Source organism: Acipenser ruthenus, chromosome 13 (assembly GCF_902713425.1).
Source record: "Acipenser ruthenus chromosome 13, fAciRut3.2 maternal haplotype, whole genome shotgun sequence".
NCBI lineage: Eukaryota > Metazoa > Chordata > Actinopteri > Acipenseriformes > Acipenseridae > Acipenser > Acipenser ruthenus.
Window position 1 is genome coordinate 14417740 of NC_081201.1, and position 20839 is coordinate 14438578.

Sequence of the window (20839 nt, forward strand, 5' to 3'; positions counted from 1 at the left end):
ATCAATAATATATTTTATAAGGAGTCTGGTAATACACATCATTAATAATCAATAATATATTCTATAAGGAGTCTGGTAATACACATAATTAATAATCAATAATATATTCTATAAGGAGTCTGGTAATACACATCATTAATAATCAATAATATATTCTATAAGGAGTCTGGTAATACACATCTTTAATAATCAATAATATATTCTATAAGGAGTCTGGTAATACACATCATTAATAATCAATAATATATTCTATAAGGAGTCTGGTAATACACATCTTTAATAATCAATAATATATTCTATAAGGAGTCTGGTAATACACATCTTTAATAATCAATAATATATTCTATAAGGAGTCTGGTAATACATGTCTTTATGTCCATATAACACATTGTTAGTATTTCGGTTGTCCACACTCTTTATTTGTATTATTTATGAATTAATTATGGAGGTTTAAAGTAAAAACCGAACATGTTTCCACCTCAAGCGGCCGTCCTTAGCGTTTAACATATTGCACATTCCCAGTAATACACACAACAATAAGCTAGTTTTACATTTGACCTTAGAGAGGTCAAAGGTCACAGGCAAGGTCATTTTTGGATAGCGCACATATGGTTTCCTGTATGTGTTGCATAGTAACCATGACCCTATATGCACTTGTTATAAGCTAGTTTTGCATTTGACCTTAAGGAGAGTTCAAAGGTCACGGTCAAGGCAATTTTTGGATAGAGCATATATGGGTTCCTATGTGTGTTCCATAGTAACCATTAACCTATCTGCAATCTGTAAGGAGTTATAAGCTAGTTTTACATTTGACTGAAGATTTTGAAAGGTTTTTAAAGGTTTTTAAAGAAATATTGGTTTATGCACTGTGGGTGTGGGAAAAGACAAGGCAGACACAAAGTTCAAATACGAAACGCCAGCACAGGCGCCCAGATTTATTTTCACAGCTAAAAAGAAGAAAAGGAAAAAGGAAAACAAAACACTTTAAGAAAAAACTACAAAATGAAGGGTGCAGATTTTTTAACCGCGGCTCGTTGCTCCCTCTAGCGGTGGAAGCCCTGAGAAACAGGCACTGCTCAGTATCCTCTCCTATACACTGTGGGACGGCTCAGTCCTGCTAGGCTAACTAGTTTAGGGCAGCAGTGTGGAGTAGTGGTTAGCGCTCTGGACTCTTGACCGGAGGGTTGTGGGTTCAATCCCCAGTTGGGGACACTGCTGTTGTACCCTTGAGCAAGGTACTTTACCTAGATTGCTCCAGTAAAAACCCAACTGTATAAATGGGTAATTGTATGTAAAATAATGTGATATCTGTATAATGTGAAATAATGTATAATGTGATATCTTGTAACAATTGTAAGTCGCCCTGGATAAGGGCGTCTGCTAATAAATAAATAATAATAATAATAATAATAATAATAATAATAATAATAATAACTAGTCAAATTAAATAACCGATGCGTGGCTTGCTTGCATCACCGGGTTTGTCTCACGCTGGAGTTGCCGCTTTGTCTCCCCGACTCGCTGCGCCAGAATTTCCAGGTTTTGTTTCCAAATGTCAGGAGTCACGCTCCACTATCCTTCCTGTATGAGCGAGAGAGGATACAAAAACAGTCCTTTTTATTGAGTCATTCACCCCGTATTGTCCCACTCCCCCACAGCCAATGACAGAGCACCAGCCGATTCGTTCACAGCTGACAGCTGTCAAAAGACATTGCCTGACAGTGTGGGAGTACACGGGATGGCCAGTCCAGATCCCTCCCCTCTCACATGCACAAACACCATTTTTGAAAAAGTCAATTGTATTGACACAGGGATGATGCTTGTCAGCTGGAGTTTATCAAATAAACTGCTTTTCAACTGAAGCGGTTTTAAATTTAAGAAGAAAATGTAGTTCTGGTGGCCATCTTGTTTTACAAAAGAACACCATTTTGCCATATTTGAATTCCATTGTACCCAGGATGATGCCTACCAAGTTCAGAGTTAGTTGGTTAAACGGTTTGCAAACAGAAGCAGTTTGATGTTTGGGGCACATTTCCATGAATTTGGTGGCAGCCATTTTGATTTTAAAATTTATCGCAGCAAGTTAGGCTTCACAAACTTGAAGCAGGTTTGGTTGCTGATGACATATGCCAAGTTTAAGATCAATCGCTTTACCGGTTCCCAAGAAGATTTTAAAGGCTTAGGCTAGGATTTTTTAGGCTTTAAAAAAAAATGCATCAGGCCACCATCTTGGTTGACGCAGGAGCGCAATTCTTTAGCATCTGAATTGTATTGAACCCGGGATGATACCTGCCAAGCTTGATGTGGATGGGTTGCACGCATTTGAGCAGGAGCAGTTTGAAGTCTTGGGAATAATAAAATAAATAAATAAATAAAATAAATCTTGACAATTAACAATAGGCTTCCCCAGCCATTCCCAGCTAGGCTTGGCAGCCTAATAATAATAGGATTCAACAACACGTGACTGTACGTCAGTGATGCACTAAAGCTATCTTGATTAAAACCACTGTGCTTTGTAGCATTAATAATGCTGTGTTGTATTTAGGTGAGGTAAAGGAACTAGTTGTGCAATAAGTATTTTTTATATTTAAAAACAGCACTCGTTTGAAACGTTAACTATAGATTGTTGAATTTTTTAAAGGAGAATAAAAGCAGCACACAACGATTACGTATTAGTATTAAAATCCCCCTGCCCTCTGTCTCGCAGCGGCGTGTGCGTCGGTCGATGGGATGCAGGATATTTCACAACACCGGATTTAGGCTTCGGAAAGTTGGTAGCTTTATCCATAAATGCAACGCAGCACCTCTGCATTTTATGTGCTTTATTTTGCTCTTATCAGCCCCTATTTTACTGCATTTAATCCTGTACTTCAGAATACTGTAATCTGCCAAGTTTTTAACCTGTAGTACTTTGTATTTAATCACATCCTGATGTAACTATCACTATTTAATCATATCCTGATGTAACTATCACTATTACCTGCTGTATTATTGAATTGTGGTTTGTCAAACTTGTACTTTACTTGAACAAAAGTTATTGTATTTCTTGCTCTTATTGTATTACTTGTATTGTAACGCTTGAAATGTATTTGCTTACGATTGTAAGTCGCCCTGGATAAGGGCGTCTGCTAAGAAATAAATAATAATAATAATAATTTTATATTGCACGCGGGAACAAGATTTCTGAGTTTAGTTTATGTTGAATTGAGTACAATATATGATATTAAATTGAACAAAAACAGTCTCATGGATTAGCAATAAAACCCAATGTCTGGCTTAAGCACAGGGAGCTGTGTCCTCACAGGCTCGAATCTACATGGACAAATGTTTTGCATAACCCTATAGAATAAACTAATTTAGCTTCATAGAGTTGTGTTACATTAACAAATTGAATTACATACCGCTTTGTAGTTTTCCCATAGTACTTAATGAAAACCTGACAAATTGAAAAATGTGACATTTTGAAATCAAACATGACTACTATACTTATGTTTTGGCTTCCGGTAAACTTTTGCTTTGATTTCATAATGTTAAATAAAATGTCTACTCGCTAAGGGACCAAGCAAATTGAGTTTGCTGACGTGCTCGCCTCAAAGGCTGCTTAGCTCTGGCTGGAGTTAAAATTATAGTTTTGTTTTTTGTAACATTATTATTTTATGAACTGTAATTGTTTTATAACTGTTTTCTGTGAGAAAATGTCTTTCTCTTGTGTGTTTTTTCTGTCTTTTTCCACAGAAAGACGAGCACAGCTGCTGGGCTCAGCAGCTCTGCGTTGGCCGAGATACGCGCTTCGGCTGAGATTGCTTGCGGTCTCTCCCACAGTATCTTGTTGCCATCTTGGTGACTGCTTGCAGCATCATTATGAAGGCTGTTAGGGCTCTAACAAGCAGGCATCCCTCATCCCTGTATACTGCTTCCTGTGGTAACGTGAACAGAGTAGACCTGTAGGTCACCGACCCGCACTGTCCCCGATCCGGTACCCGATGTCCCCAATCTGGAACGAGGTAACAGCACCGGTTCACGTACCATACCAAGGGTACCGTCCCGGTACTGCACCGGTTCACGTACCATACCAAGGGTACCGTCCCGGTACTGTTCCGGTTCAAAACTCGGTACCGAACTGCACCGACGGTACCATACTGATGGCACCGTACCAACCTGGCACTAAGGCACCAAACCGGTACTGAACCGACCCAGCACCATCCAGGTACCGTACTGATTCTGTGCAAAGTCACCGAACTGGTTCCCAACCGCGATACCATCCCTGGTCCAGTACCAGAGGACTCGGTTTGGGTCTTGACCCGCCCCGTTACATTACTGTACAGTGGCATTGCTGATTGAGCAGACTGAGACAGCAGTCATACAGTACTGTACACTGCGTTGCTGCTTGCATCATGCCTGGGTTTTATCCCTGCGATTTATTCAAGGCCAGTCTGCCAGTTGAGGATAAGCACGGCAGGCGTTCTTCCTGTCTGGGGCCAGAGCACGCCAAAGAGGCACTCACTGACCGCAGTTTCTGCAAGTTTTGTGCCCGTTGCACTACAATTTTTGCAGGACCTGTTTGACGAGGGGAAATCCCTCTCTACGTTAAAGGTCTATCTGATGGCTTTGGTACGCTCACCCATTCAGTAATGGTTACATTTCGTACTTGATAGGGAACGTTAGGTTATTATCATAACCCTTGTTCCCTGAAATAGAAATGCAACCATTAATCTTCAAGGTCGCTGCGTCCATGATTGCAGCAGGCTTGAAGGAAAAATGATGTTGTGATCTGTGCGGGCAGTCCTTATATGCCCTCGGGGGCGGGCATGACTGCATCACAGGCACTGCCTGCAGCTTTGATACATCTATTCAGGTTTAGGGTCTTTAGGAGGTAAACACCCATACGGTAATGGCTACATTTCTATTTCAGGGATCCTGGGTTTTTCACCAGCAGCAGCACTGAGCTGGATCTGAGGCCGGCTCCTGGGTTTTTCACCAGCAGCAGCACTGAGCTGGATCTGAGGCCGGCTCCTGGGTTTTTCACCAGCAGCAGCACTGAGAGGCTGGATCTGAGGCCGACTCTCCAGCATTTTCCACCAGCAGCAATACTAAAGGTTGGCTTATCACATTATTGACTTACTGTTATCTTTTTTTAATTTTTTTTAACTAAAGGACATTTGTGACATTTAAATATTGTATCAACTATGACCTCTGCTGATAATGACATGAAAGCTATGCAGTGTATATCATGCAATATGTTCATAGTTATTAGCTGTATTGAGTTTGTGCGTACATTTTTATGTCAAAAATGTAAGGTAAGTCAAGAGTTGACAGATAAAATATTCTCACTGGAAAAACGCATGTCTACCCTTAAAGACATTAAACCAGTTGAAGCTGCTAAAGTAGCACGCCCATAGTAGCTGCTTGGTTTTGTTTCAATCTGTACTCTTGGTTAATATTCCTATTTCAGGGAACCAGGAGTTCGACGCACTCACAAGTTACTGTCGGTGATTGTGATTATTGATATTTGAAACTTTACTGACTAATAAGATATGGCGTGTTCTGTGTTGATTCTGTCATATTACACGTGTGTATTACACAGTGAGACGCTCCATTGAACTATAATCAGCGGCTCATATATGTAATGCAACTCGAAAAATACAAGTTTGGACTCTTTAATGTACAAAATGATATTACTGTACAAACTTTCACACCGGAGGCACGGACATATCACAGTAATGTTATTATTTTTAGCTTTATTTTAGCCTGTGAGATATTGTTGTGTGTTGGCATTCCTAATTAAAATAAAATTGTGTTTATGATTGAAATTTAAAACTTGTATATCAGACATTTAACCCTTTGCAGTCCCAAACATCCCGTTCCTGTCCAACATCCCAAAAAAAAAATGTTTTAACAGGTCATGTGTCGGCTCAGAGCAGAGAAAGCTGACAGTGGGTGTTCCCCAATCGTCTTTGATCGGAAAGAAGGCAGAACCACAGGCAGACTTGGAGTGGGGAGTGGGAGTGGGAGTGGGAGTGGGAGTGGGGGGGGGGGGGAGAGATGGGTTTTTTTTGTAATTTTTTTTTGAGAGATGTTCACTACCCAAGCTAATTTACTTTTGCTCAGGAAACTGGGAGAGGCACTGGCATTATTATTTCCCAGAGGCTTCCACTCACTATAGATGCATACAGCTATCTTTATGACGTTATTCATTTTAAAACCAGTTGTGAAGCTGTTTTTGAGCATGCTGAAAGTAAGCCAAATACAAACTTTTTTCCTGATATTAACAGGGCTGCCTTTTAGTGTATGTGTGGTTTTTTTTGTATTAACAGTATTTCGTGCATTTGAGTCTTGCAATGAATATTCGTATTTTGCTCCTTTTCCAGCGTTCTCATTTATCAAAACAAATTAGTCACTTTTGCTTTGATTTTGTGATAAAACTGGTACTTGTATTAATTTTATTGTTAATCTTTAAACAGTTTGAAGCATTTTTGAGTGTGTTGTGGGCCAACAGTATGAACTTATTTTTCGTATTAACACATTATTTCCTGCGGTTGTTTTGCAATTATGATTCGCTGCTGGTTCATTTTTCATGGATTGTCCATGCTTAGCAATGTACAAATTTTGAGGGTGAACAATAAATATAATATGTGTTAATAAAGATGATACTTATTGCTTTTATTCATTTTAAAACATTTTTTTTTTTTTTATTGTGCTGCAAGCCTACCTTAATACACACTTGTGTTCCGATATCCACAGGACTGTCTTTAGTGGATTTTACTGCTTTTATTATTAAAGGTATTTATTATCAAGTTTTCAATGCTGCGCTCCATTTCTGATGGCAAATTCAATCTTAACTAGCACAGAACGACCACCTTGAAATAGAAACACACAAGTGACACGAATGACAGGTTTGCTGTGGATTAAACACTTCTGCCTCGCTATGACGTCATCGGGCACACACTGCAGTTCAGGGGCTATACGGGGCCAAAGGCAGTTAAGGTATGAGCAAGTGTAAACAGGTGGCTCAAATGATAAGACTCTTTTAATCTGATTGACTGTAAGCCAGCTCAGGTCCAAGGTGTACGTGTAAACACACCAAGACCCTGGTACAGATGCTGTCACGCAAGCAGCTGTAAACAACACATTAAAAAGAACATCAGACACTTTCTATGCCACACAATTTTAAGTGACAATAAAGTTTCAACGTGGCAGATAGTGTTATTCATAATGGAGTTGATATGGTGACCTACCTGTTCCACATGCAGCTTGAGAAGAAAAATAAAAGGAAGCGATTTATCTAAAAGGAACCTCTAAAAAGCAGTTACACATTGACTTTATTTATGTCCTGGATTTTCCTTGCATTTGGTAACTATAATTAATTACTCCTTGTGGCAAAGTGCCCCGCCCCTGTGTGCATTTGTGTGTTCTGTGTTGTATGTTGCGTGCGTGTGTTAATGTTGGTGTATAGATTGGTACACGGGATATAAACGGGTCTGTGTTTCACGTGTATTTAAAAATGTAGATTTGTATTTAGGCACGAGGAGAGCACAAATCACTTCACGTGCTGGTTAAATGTAATATGTGAGCACGGGGTTGCACAGAATTAATTCACGTGCTGGGATTCAAGTGAATAATTAATTAGTAATTGAATCCCAGCACAACAGTATAAATAGGCACATTTTTAGTCAGTCAGGGTTAGGTGTTCGGTGAGTGGAGAACGAGTGTGGAGAAGGAGAAACTAAATAGTGAAAGAATGTAAATATTAGTGTTATCTGCTCACTGTGTTTTTTTTCTGTGCTGTTTTATTAAATGCTGAGCGAAACCATTCGCTCAGCTCCACCAAACTCCAAGTCTCTGTCTGTTTACTCCCTGCTTCTGGTCTGACGCCACCCACTCCGGCCGTCTTTGTGACACTCCTTTACAATCATTTTTCACCTCCCCTCTGTCGACTCCTTCTCCCAACTCTCTGTAGACTCTGCTACCTCCACTCTCTTCACCCTCACCTCCTGCCTCGACTCCCTTTACCTTCTCACCTCTCAACCTGCCCACCTCTTCCCGCCCCAGCCCTGGCTCTTCTCCGTGCTCCGCTCGGCTCGTACCAAACTGCGCACTTCTGAAAAGAAATGGAAGAAAACCAATCTCCCTGCTGCCTTGGATCTCTATCACTCGCTCCTCTCTTCCTTCTCTTCTACACTCACCTCTCTATCATTCCGTCTTCTACTAACAGTAAACGTTTCTCTACCTTCTCCTCCTTCCGTAGCCCTCTCCCCCTCTTCCACCTTCCTCTATCTCGGCTGATGACTTTGCCTCCTTCTTCTCCAAAATCACAACATCCACAAACTCTTCAATACCTCGCCTCCTTCCCCACCCCTGTCCTCTTCTCACTCACTCCCCATCACCCTCTGCAACACCTTAGTGATCTACCCTCCTTCTGCTCAACTCCCTACAATCTGGTTTTTGCCCGGCACATGCCACTGAAAACTGCGCTGCTTCTCCGTCACAAACGCTCTCTGCCCATGCCGCCTCCCTCTCCTCTGTCCTAATTCTCCTTGACCTCTCTGCTGCCTTTGACACAGCCGACCACTCTATTCTTCTGTCCTCCCTCACTGACCTGGGACTCTCCAACACTGCTCTTGCCTGGTTTTTCTCCTACCTCTCCGATTGCACGTACCACATGTCCTGGCATGGCTCACCCTCTACCTCTTGCCCTTTTTCGACAGGTGTTCCCCAAGGTTTAGTCCTGGGACCCCTCCTGTTTTTTCTCTACACCCGCTAGACAGCATCTGTAAACCTCACATCTCTCCCCTATACTGGACTATTTGGCACCCAATTGTTCCAGTACTCGCATCAGCTTGTACTTGCACTGAACTGCTCCATACCTTGCCGTATTCTACTACTGCTCTCAATTATAACTACTTCCTGTATCTTGTACTTGATTTTACTCTTCTAGGTATCTGTAATTAATGTTTTTTTGTAAATGTGCTTATTTGAAATCGTTCTTATCCATTTATCGTACTTACTGCGTGCTCTTAATGGACTTTACTCGTATGAGCAAATCTTTTTACTATAAGTTAACTGCTCTTAGTTGAACTCGCTCTTCAATGTAATTATTTACTGTATTCTTTATTGTGCTCTTATTTGAATGTGATCTTATGTTCTGTGGATTGTACTGTACTTTACATCTCTGTTGGAGGACTGTAACATGCTTGGAATGAGATTACAATTATTTGAAGCAGAGGGTTGTTCTTGTTCGCGAGATTGCCAATTGTGGCGAAATGTAAACAAAATGCCTAAACACACAGAAACCCCAGAAGGATTTCGTTGTGGAAGACAGCAAAGGAAAGAAGGTACAACTGAAGTGTGCAAGTACTGTCAAGTTAATATTGTGACAGAAAAAAGAAAAACGCCTAGTAACCGAAAATAATCATTTCACTGTGGTACATAAGACCCAACATGTATCAGTCACACAGGGGCCCATTTTAGAAAGCTCACTCTCTTTAAAGTGTTTTAGCTACAGCTGGAGAGCATTCTGAAACATGAGAACAAACTCTCTATAGAAACAGAAATGTGTTGCTATGCTAAGATCACTGATAATGCACAGACTGTGCTATTCAATTACTATAAACACAAAGGTACCTGTAAAAACACAATGCCTGTTTGTTCTGCTGTTAACTAAGTCACTGCTGAGCTGATCAGTTTTGTTGAGATCAGTTCCAATTCAAACTGACCAGCTGTGGCAAAGTGGTGAGTGAATACAGGTGAGTGCAGTGCAGAGTGGATACAACACAGACAGACAATGATTTCCAGGTGCAAGGGTGTTTATTGATTTAATTGTCCAGAGCCTTATGACAAACACCTGTAAATAATAATGTTGGAGTGATACAGCGGCATGTATCACTCGGTATTTGTAATTCCCCGGGTTTGACTCGTAACCAGAAGTCCAGTTTTACACACCAACACAAAACACAAACACAGTTCTTAGTGATAGTGAATAAGTGCAAGTGGTGAAATACAGTTCTCCGTGAAATGCAGGGGTGAAAGTGATGTCCGGGTTTATGCTGGCTTTCGCTACAGCTCCGGATCGTGCAACTGGTAGTCTATTAAAAAACAGACGACAGTTAACAAAACACTAACAAACACAAGACAAAACTCACGGTTCACAATACTGCAACACAGACTCCTTGTAGGTTTTCAACACTAACCATTTACCAAGGAACAGATCACGTATGCTATGACCCCTATTTATATCCTCGCTCATGACCCCTAGGTTAACGAGCGCATCCGCTCCTCCAATCCTCGGATGTCACACTGTTTACCGTCTGGGTCATTGAGTTTGGATACCATAGCTGCGCCCCTTTCCTAAATGACCAACTTCCACCTACCCTACGGAATAAACTGTCGTGCCATTTAGTTAAGGGTACTCTGTTCCCGTTACACAGTGCCCTCACAGGTCGAGAGGGAGATCTAACACCAAGCACCATTCGATCTCTGTCACACCAGCATGCCAGGGCTAGAGCTACACTCAAATCAGCCATACATTAGCTCCATTTACATATACCCTCTCAGCCAATCAGAGTGAAGGATGTTTCTACAGTGTGGTTGAATACTGCGTGAAACAATCCTGGGATCTAACTGTAACAGTATTGATGTTCTCCTTCACTAGTCCGCCCTGCAGTGATGCTGATACAGAGGAAAGCGCGGGAATCTGCAGGAACAGACTTCATTTGCCACGTGACAGGGTTTTACCCCCGAGAGGTTGAGGTGAACTGGATCAGAGATGGTGAGGCTCTGCTGGAGGAGGGGGTGTGGAGTGGAGAGGTGCTACCCAACGAGGATACAACCCACCAGCTGAGAAAGACCCTGACAGTGAGTCCTGAGGACCAGAAGAAACACAGCTACTCCTGCCAGGTGGACCACGCCAGTCTGGATGAGAAGATGGATGTGAAATGGGGTAAGAGAGAGAGAGAGACCCTGCTACTGAAATAGACTGTGTGAGCAGGGAGGGAGGGAGGCTGTACCTGAGACCCTGGTACTGAAATAGACTGTGTGAGCAGGGAGGGGAGGAAGGCTGTACCTGAGACCCTGGTACTGAAATAGACTGTGTGAGCAGGGAGGGGAGGAAGGGGAGGGAGGCTGTACCTGAGACCCTGGTACTAAAATAGACTGTGTGAGCAGGGAGGGAGGGAGGAACGCTGTACCTGAGACCCTGGTACTGAAATAGACTGTGAGCAGGGAGGGGAGGGAGGGGGATGGACCTGGTTATGGACTGGGGAAGGGAATGGGAGTACTCTGTAAATAATGTGTGTTTGTAAACTCTGTTATTTTTGTTCTGATCTGTTAGCGTTCTCTGTGTGTTTTGGTGCTTGTGTGACTGAGAGCTGAGAGACTGTGTGTGACTGTGTCACTGAGGGGGGTGGGAGCAGGTCTGACACAACCAGTTAGAGATAAGGAGTGTTCAACCAATGAGTGAGGAAGGGGGAGGGACTTGGGTGTGTGTGTGGAGATGACAGTGTGAAAGAGAGAAGTAGGTCCTGGCAGTGGGAGAATTGAGTTGTGAGAGGAAAGGAATAAGAGCCATTGTTCACTAAAAGCTAAAAAAAATAATAGACAGTAATTTCCTACTGCTTTGAACCACAACTGCTGTCTTTCTCATTATATCCTGGAAACCCTGCAGCTTAGCGCTGCAATACTTTTAAATCCGGTATGTATTGTAGCAGTATGTAAAATTCCTCATTAACGACCCAACAGCAAAATGAAATCAAAATGTTACCCATGCACAGAACTGCGTAAATGTAAAAGGCAATGCAATTTAGCAAAAGATTATGGCTTCAAGAAGCCGTTGCATGAGCTATTTTCTTTTGGAATAGTAATGAGGCGTCAAGTTGTTATTTTTGAAAATCTGCCGCTCAGACGCATGATATCTAATACATATAGGACAACTAATGCCTGAACAACAGTTTCGATTTCAGGAATTCCTTTTTGTTTTCTGTTTCACTACACTTACCATCAATAACAAATGAAAAAATGTAAAAAATAAAAATAAGGGGCTCCCAAGTGGCGCGTCCAGTAAAGGCGCTCCACGTGGAGTGCAGGATGTGCTCTATAGTCTGGACGTTGCGAGTTCAAGTCCAGGCTATTCCTTTGCCAACCGAGGATGGGAGCTTCCAGGAGGCGGCGCTCAATTGGCCGAGCGTCGCCCGGGGGAGGGAGGGTTAGGTCGGCCAGGGTGTCCTTGGCTCACCGCGCACCAGCGACCCCTGTAGTCTGGCCGGGCGCCTGCAGGCTTGACTGTAAGCTGCCCGAGAGCTGCGTTGTCCTCCGATGCTGTAGCTCTTGGGTGGCTGCATGGTGAGTCCGCATTGTGAAAAAAAGCGGTCGGCTGACGGAACACGCTTCGGAGGACAGCGTGTGTTCGTCTTCGCCCTCCCGGGTGGTAGCAGTGATCTTAAACATAATTGGCCATTCCAAATTGGGGAGAAAATAATAAAAAAAATAATTGACAACGGCTAAATTTAAAAATCTCGCCCTTGCAATGGGGGGTTCGACTTTTACACAAGGTCGACTTTTACATGAGCGAATACAGTAATAGAGATATATGTTCTAATTTATTTGAGTAGTGCCTGTTACATTATAAATTAGAGGGGTATTTTAGTCCCTATTGTGCATTGTTTGACTTAGACCTTTTTGTAGTATAGTTTTTATAGCACGTTTTTTTAATACAATTTTTTGGTATAATATCACTACTTTAAGATATGCTGAAACTAAACTCCCTGTACAGCAGTTACTGCACAGTGTAATATGTATTAATACTGATCATTTCAGGGTTAACTTCAGTGTTATAATACAGTACATGGCTCAGGATTTTCAGCTTCTGGTGAATTGGTTATAATTTCAGTTATATTTTAAGGCTGATTTTGTATTTAAAATGATATGTATACATTTTAGAAGCATTTATTAATCTGCACTCAAACTGTCATCATTTTTTTAATGTTTACACCAGGCTGCGCACATGAGTACCTGCACTTTATTATTGAATTTCACCCCTCTCTTCACTGATTGCTTTTGCTAAACAGTCTCCTGTGTGTTTGCAGTTCCAGAGGCTGCTCTCAACATGGGGTTTGTTGCTGGTGGTGTGCTGGCTGCTCTGGGTCTGATCATCGCAGTGATCATAGGAGTTCACATCTGGAAGAAAAGAGCATCAGGTGAGAGAGAGGGAGGCAGGGTTAAGAGCTGCTTTTATTAATGCTGCATTTCTAATTCCTTTATGAATTGTGTTCTGTATGTACAGAATAGACATGATTTTCTGAATCTTCAGAAAAATATCTGCTGTGGTTTTAGTGCACTAGGCTGCCAAAAATGGGTCAAAATTTCTTTGTGATTTTAGGGAGTTCTTTTAGTAACGAATCTCAACAGGGTCCTTGTGGCAAAGTGGCTGCTGATTAAGACAGGATGCAGAGGTGATGCAGTGCAGAAACAATCACACGTGAAAACTGTAATCCAATTTGGAAATGTTATTTTTATTTCTAAACAAATTCTGGTCTGGCGACCAAACAATAATCCTCTGGCAATACACCCCTGGTGTAAAGCTCGGCAGGAAAATAATAATAATGATTTGTAAACAAAACAAATATTAACACGTTATCCACTCCCACAATACTACTAACACAAATCACCGGTCCGGGTGCGTGCAGTAGTACTCAGGTGGGTGATAACAAATAACAGTGACTGTGGTGTTGCTGGCCCAAGGCGACAGCACCGGAGACGTGTTAGCTGTCTAGTGAATTTACACACAAAAGACAATTACTAACAGTGCTACAAACAAACAAAACACTCACGAATATTTCTCATTTATTTTTGGGAACTCTCCCTGTCCTTCCAGTTCCGTGCGTCTCTGAACCCAAGCGAAAGAACCGATTACAAGTCTCCTTGTAATGTCCCCTTTTTATGCTGTCACGCATGACCCCTTGGTAAACTAATGCAGCTGCCTTACAATCAGCGGCTGCTACATTGTTTACCTTCAGGGTCAATACATTCTTGCAACAGAGACTCGCCTTCTTCCAGACTAGCCAACTCCCCGACCCGGGAAAGAACTGTCAGTCCAGCCCGTCAAAAGAACTCTGTCCTCGCTGCTCAGCGCCCTCACAGGTCGGGAAGGAGATTTACAACCAGAACTCATTATATTTCTGTCACAGTCCTATAGTTGTATAAAGCAGGGCTGGGTGCAGGGAAAGTGAATCCAGCCCTGGCATGTGTGCTCTAATAACATGAGTGCAATCACAACCTTCTCCAGTGTGTGGAATAATGACAATACATTTCTCAATGATATGAAGCTGCTGATAGATTCACTTGTAAATACAGTAACCTTGAGTTTTGTAATTCACTCCTAGGTGCCAGGAGCCCTGACACACCAGCACAGAGTAAGTATTTTAGATGTGTTTTAATTGTATACATTTAAGTAGAAGAAATAAAACACTTCTAATGTGTTGAAGTTCAAACAAAATTGAATTCAATAATTACAATTTAAAAGACAACTCTGAATTTGTTATAGGGGTTAGAATGCAGTTCTTTAAATACTGTTCTTGTGAACAATTTAACTTGCGCTACAGGAAAACTGATCTGTAGAAACTGCCTGTACCTTCTTAATATCTTTTCTCTGGTTCAGAGTTGTAATCTATGTGTTTCTGCGGAGCTGTTTCTACCTGGTTTGCACTGCTTTTAGGAGCTCATTGTTTTCTATGGTTCAGAGTTGTAATCTATGTGTTTCTGCGGAGCTGTCTCTACCTGGTTTGCACTGCTTTTAGGAGCTCATTGTTTTCTATGGTTCAGAGTTGTAATCTATGTGTTTCTGCGGAGCTGTCTCTACCTGGTTTGCACTGCTTTTAGGAGCTCATTGTTTTCTAATGCCACACCTGCTAGATACTAAACTACAGTAACATTCAAATATAAACCCAAGTGAGAAGGGCTTTACAGGCTCTTCTATGAAAGATCTCCTCATTCCTGGTGTCTGCTTTTATTGATTTTATTATTATTTCAGCAAAGGAACAAAGTGATGCTTCATCCAACTCATCCAACTCCACCAACAATGACAGGTAAAGATACATTTTCATGCACTTTTAAATACTATTTGTGTGTTGTTCTTTTTCTAAATCAATCAACTATCACCCCAGAAAGATGTATTAAAGACAGCACTGCTTACATTTCAAAATATGTATGGTTTTTATTCACTTGAATGGAGGGATTTTTAAAGTTCTGTACTTGAACTCACAGTATTCTCTTGAGAACCACCTGTAGCCTGTGGTTTGCCATTTGTTATAGTTTGACAGTTGCCTGACTCTTCTGAGCTACATGAGATTTTGTGTTTCCTGTGAGTCTCACATGAATAACGGACGCCTTCTGAATCAAATGTGATGATTGTCAATCTATTCTCATGTTTCATGTGACATCTTCCTGCTAAATGTGAGAAAGATGATAACAGCTTGTGAAAATTGGAACTGCATGCAACCAGCATTGTCTTGATAGGACAGAGCACAGCACAACAACAAGGAGGGTAGAGTTCAGAGGAGAGCCTGTGAGCGCTCCTGCTTCTCACTGATACTCCAGCATTGTCTTGATAGGACAGAGCACAGCACACCAACAAGGAGGGTAGAGTTCAGAGGAGAGCCTGAGAGCGCTCCTGCTTCTCACATTCCTGCTGCACTCAGTCCTGGGGACACTCAGAGCTGAGCTGCTTCACAGAACTGGGATTATTCCTTTTGCAGTATTTCGTCTACTCTGTTTTGGCCACTGCTATAATACAGCTTTATACAGGGATGTTTTATGAGGACTAAAATCTATGTTAGACACTTCTGACTGAGCTCATCTGTTTTATTTAATCCCATCACAGTTTATAAATGATTGGATACCATTTTCATTCTGTTCACAGCAGAGTAAAATGAGCCCCCATCTTCTGCAAGGATGAAACAGTGTAACAGTGCAGGGAGCAGCAATTAGGATTTTGAGTTGTTTCTTGCTAGTTTTGAGGGAGCAAACACAAACAAAACTGGTTCCATTGAGCTTTTCTCACCCGTGTGCTTTACTAACCACAGTCTCTTTGTTCCATGTCTGTATTGTTCCAGGTGTGACCCCATTGCAGAGAAGCTGATGACACAGACAGAATAAATGACTCAGCTGAGGCTTCATCTTTTACACTTTATTTACCCCGATATTGTCACACAGAGCGATCGGACAAACTGATAGACAAGGACGCTGTGTTACAGTCATCTGTGTTAAGAATTAAGAATTTGTAGTCATTTGTATGCAGTAACCTAGGTTCTAAATAACCATTATTAATGTAACATTGCTTTATGGGACATGCAAGAAAACAAGAAGAAATTGATTTTACTTCGAGGATTACTACTTGTTTGTTGGAAACCATCTGCTTGTGAAGGAAAAAGAGGATCTGCAGTACAGTCGGGACATGAGAGGCGAGAAGACCGATGGTGTGATGTCTGGTGAGCAGGGGCACTGATGTAACGAAGTCTCAGAAGAAAAATACCGGAAATTACGAGAAGGTTCTGGTCTCTTTTAAAAAGGTATGAAACCCCTTTTTCATGTGAGGTACGCCTTTTGCCATCTTCTGCCTTTTCTGTCACCCTCTGTGTGGAAGCTGCGATGCTACAGACTCCTGTTTGTTACTGATAAGGACTCTGCTGCTTGTTTTATGTTCAGGCACTGGATCCCATAGAGGTTACCAGCCTGTTTATGTAACTGGATACAGATACAAAGGTGGGGAATGATCCTACCTGTTAACTCCTATACTTGCTCTTTCCTTTCCTATTTGTTAGCTATATTTTTAGCAATTGTTGCTACATGTCCGAAGTGTTCCATCGGTCTTAGGTCCTTTGTTATTTTCACATATATGCTGCCGTTAGGTGATATTATCCGCACACACGGAGTGAACTTCCATTGCTATGCGGATGATACCCAGCTATATCTATCCCTAAAGCCAGAAAATACTTCTGCTGGGGAGTTACTTGCTGCTTGTCTTGCAGACATCAAGTACTGGGTGTCACAGAATTATTTAATGCTAAATTCAGATAAAACAGAGGTTATGCTAGTGGGCTCTCAGAACCAACTAAAAAATGTGGGATTACATGAATTCGACCCTAGTAATTTAATTAAATATTAAAGTAGAAATTAAAAATGTGGGAGTCATCTTTGATCCTGATCTCTCATTTGAGACTCATATAAGGGAAGTTACAAAAGTATATTTTTACCATTTGAGAAATATAGCCAAACTTAGACCAATACATCTGTGCCGAGAGACTAATGCATGCCTTTGTTTCATCTAGAATTGATTACTGTAATGCACTTCTCTCTGGTATCCCAAAAGGTGTGCTGTCTCGCTTACAGCGCGTTCAGAATACCTCAGTTAGAATTCTGACTAAAACCAAGAAAAGTGAACATATTACCTGTTTTAGCCTCCTTACATTGGCTACCTGTGCAGCATAGAATTGAGTTTAAGATTTTGCTGTTAACCTATAAAGCCCTAAATGTATTAGCACCTAGTTATTTGACGGGGTCAGTTACTCCTGCAAATAACTAGATGCTAATACATCATCCAAATCACACAATGCAGGGCTACTGGTTATTCCTAGTGTTAACAGAATGAACATGGGAGGAAGGGCTTTTTCATGCAGAGCTGCTAAATGATGAAATGCCCTCCCTACTTTCACAGGGAAGCTGAGACTGTTACAGTTTTACATACTTTTATGAAATTGCTTTGTTATCTTAGTGGGTTTTAATGTGAGTTTTTAACATTATTTTTTTATATACTGTTTTTTAAATATGCTATTTAATGTGTAGCAGTTGTGTGTGTGACATGCCGGGGGACCTTTATACAAAGGCATTGTGTTGTGTAAATGGAAATGCTTTTTGCAATGTGCTGTGCAATGCTTTGTGATACTTTTGTATGAAAAGTCGCTATATAAATGCAATAAATAAAACATGTAAAAACATTTTTAACCAATGTATTATTTTACTGATTCATAATTCATGGTTACTATCCAATTGTCGGTTTGAGATTTATAGAATATGTGAAGTTTTCAGCGTACCTGTAATATTTTTGTAAATAATAAATAAATGAATAGATTTTAAAAGCAAAGTTAGATGAGAAGCTGTGTCTGGCTGTATGAGAAGCTGTGTCTGTATGAGAAGCTCTGCTTGTATGAGAGGCTGTACCTGTATGAGAAGCTGTGCCTGTATGAGAAGCTCTGGCTGTATGAGAAGCTGTGCCTGTATGAGAGGCTGGACCTGTATGAGAAGCTGTGCCTGGCTGTATGAGAAGCTGTGCCTGGCTGTATGAGAAGCTGTGCCTGGCTGTATGAGAAGCTGTGCCTGTATGAGGAGCTGTGCCTGTATGAGAAGCTGTGTCTGGCTGTATGAGAAGCTGAGCTTGTATGAGAAGCTGAGCTTGTATGAGAAGCTGTGTCTGTATGAGAAGCTGTGCCTGTATGAGAAGCTGTGCCTGGCTGTATGAGAAGCTGTGCCTGGCTGTATGAGAAGCTGTGTCTGGCTGTATGAGAAGCTGTGTCTGTAAGAGAAGCTCTGCTTTTATGAGAGGCTGTACCTGTATGTGAAGCTGTGCCTGTATGAGAAGCTGTGCCTGGCTGTATGAGAAGCTATGTCTGTATGAGAAGCTGTGTGTGTATGAGAAGCTGTGCCTGTATGAGAGGCTGTACCTGTTTGAGAAGCTGTGCCTGTATGAGGAGCTGTGTCTGTATGAGGAGCTGTGCTTGTATGAGAAGCTGTGCCTGTATGAGAAGCTGTGCCTGGCTGTATGAGAAGCTGTGTGTGTATGAGAAGCTGTGCCTGTATGAGAGGCTGTACCTGTATGAGAAGCTGTGCCTGGCTGTATGAGAAGCTGTGCCTGTATGAGGAGCTGTGCTTGTATGAGAAGCTGTGCCTGTATGAGAAGCTGTGTCTGTATGAGAAACTGTGTCTGGCTGTATGAGAAGCTGAGCTTGTATGAGAAGCTGTGCTTGTATGAGAAGCTGTGCCTGTATGAGAAGCTGTGCCTGGCTGTATGAGAAGCTGTGTGTGTATGAGAAGCTGTGCCTGTATGAGAGGCTGTACCTGTATGAGAAGCTGTGCCTGGCTGTATGAGAAGCTGTGCCTGTATGAGGAGCTGTGCTTGTATGAGAAGCTGTGCCTGTATGAGAAGCTGTGTCTGTATGAGAAACTGTGTCTGGCTGTATGAGAAGCTGAGCTTGTATGAGAAGCTGTGTCTGTATGAGAAGCTGTGCCTTGCTGTATGAGAAGCTGTGTCTGTATGAGAAGCTGTGCCTGTATGAGAAGCTGTGCCTGGCTGTATGAGAAGCTATGTCTGTATGAGAAGCTGAGCTTGTATGAGAAGCTGTGTCTGTATGAGAAGCTGTGCCTGGCTGTATGAGAAGCTGTGTCTGTATGAGAAGCTGTGCCTGTATGAGAAGCTGTGCCTGCATGAGAAGCTGTGCCTGGCTGTATGAGAAGCTGTGCCTGGCTGTATGAGAAGCTGTGCCTGCATGAGAAGCTGTGTCTGTATGAGAAGCTGTGCCTGTATGAGAAGCTGTGCCTGCATGAGAAGCTGTGCCTGTGTGAGAAGCTGTGCCTGGCTGTAGGAGAAGCTGTGCCTGTATGAGAAGCTGTGTCTGTATTATTATTATTATTATTATTTATTTCTTAGCAGACGCCCTTATCCAGGGCGACTTACAATTGTTACAAGATATCACATTATTTTTACATACAATTACCCATTTATACAGTTGGGTTTTTACTGGAGCAATCTAGGTAAAGTACCTTGCTCAAGGGTACAGCAGCAGTGTCCCCACTGGGGATTGAACCCACAACCCTCCGGTCAAGAGTCCAGAGCCCTGACCACTACTCCACACTGCTGCACTGCTGTATGAGAAGCTGTGTCTGGCTGTCTGAGAAGTTGAGCCTGTATGAGAAGCTGAGCCTGTATGAGAAGCTGTGCCTGCCTGTATGAGAAGCTGTGCCTGCCTGTGTGAGAAGCTGTGCCTGTATGAGAAGCTGTGCCTGTATGAGAAGCCGTGCCTGTATGAGAAGCTGTGCCTGTATGAGAAGCTGCGTCTGTATGAGAAGCTGTGTCTGGCTGTATGAGAAGCTGTGCATGTATGACAAGCTGTGTCTGTATGAGAAGCTGTGTCTGGCTGGATGCAGCACTTTACCATCTCTCATCACCTTTCATGAGCACATTATTATTATTTATTTATTTATTTGGCAGATGCCTTTATCGGCCAGTAGAGGAGGAGCAGAGAGGTGGTGCAGGGAGACACGAGGGATTGGAGGTAGGAACAGTGTGGTGAAGAGAGCGGTAGGCAAGAACAAGGGTCTTGAATTGAATGCAAGCAGAGATAGGTAGCCAGTGGAGGGTAGCGAGGTTGAGAGAATACAGGACGAGCAGCAGCATTTTAAATGAACTGCAGGGGGTGGATAGCCGAAGCAGGGAGGCCAGCAAGGAGAGTGTTACAGTAGTCCAGTCTGGAGAGTACAAGAGCTTGGACCAGGAGTTGGGTGGAATAATAAGTAGTAAGAAAAAGTGCGTGGGAAGAGATGTGTTGAGAGAAGGAGAAGGAGGGGTCAAGAATAACACCTAGGGTTTTAGCAGGAGATGGAGAGAGAGCGTGATACTGAGACGGAGCAGAAGGAAAGTAGTGGTCAGATTTACAGAGGTGCAGCACTCTGGAGGATAAAGGTGGGAGTGCTGAATTTATGCCCTCTGATGCCCCTAGTGGATATTCCTTTGCACTGCTTCCCCGCCTCCCTGTGTAGAATGCCTAACGCTTCAATGGGCAGGGATTCATTTACATGTTAG

At 42.2% G+C, this 20839-nt stretch overlaps 1 protein-coding gene across 2 annotated transcripts; it reads left to right on the top strand.

The window, feature by feature from the left end:
• The first annotated feature begins 3790 nt into the window (after window positions 1-3790).
• Window positions 3791-20325, top strand: LOC117971233 (class II histocompatibility antigen, B-L beta chain-like). Of its 2 annotated transcripts, XR_009330826.1 has the most exons (7): window positions 3791-5096; window positions 10649-10936; window positions 13077-13187; window positions 14373-14402; window positions 15020-15074; window positions 16101-16556; window positions 20249-20325. XR_009330826.1 is itself a non-coding variant. In XM_034919318.2 (6 exons), the coding sequence occupies exons 2-6, from the start codon at window positions 10663-10665 to the stop codon at window positions 16141-16143; spliced, it is 513 nt and encodes a 170-aa protein (XP_034775209.1). In that variant the 5' UTR covers window positions 3791-5096; window positions 10649-10662; the 3' UTR covers window positions 16144-17988. The 2 variants fall into 2 exon arrangements, 1 of the variants encoding a protein (XP_034775209.1); XM_034919318.2 differs by lacking the exon at window positions 20249-20325 and having other exon boundaries at window positions 16101-17988.
• The last annotated feature ends 514 nt before the right edge of the window (window positions 20326-20839 follow it).

What these genes read in the sequence shown, in the direction of transcription:
- LOC117971233 (XM_034919318.2), top strand. Translation starts at nt 10,663, where the DNA reads ATGCTGATACAGAGGAAAGCGCGGGAATCTGCAGGAACAGACTTCATT. An exon ending in GAAGATGGATGTGAAATGGG is followed by an intron (nt 10,937 to 13,076) that starts GTAAGAGAGAGA and finishes GTGTGTTTGCAG; the next exon opens with TTCCAGAGGCTGCTCTCAAC. An exon ending in AACTCCACCAACAATGACAG is followed by an intron (nt 15,075 to 16,100) that starts GTAAAGATACAT and finishes GTATTGTTCCAG; the next exon opens with GTGTGACCCCATTGCAGAGA.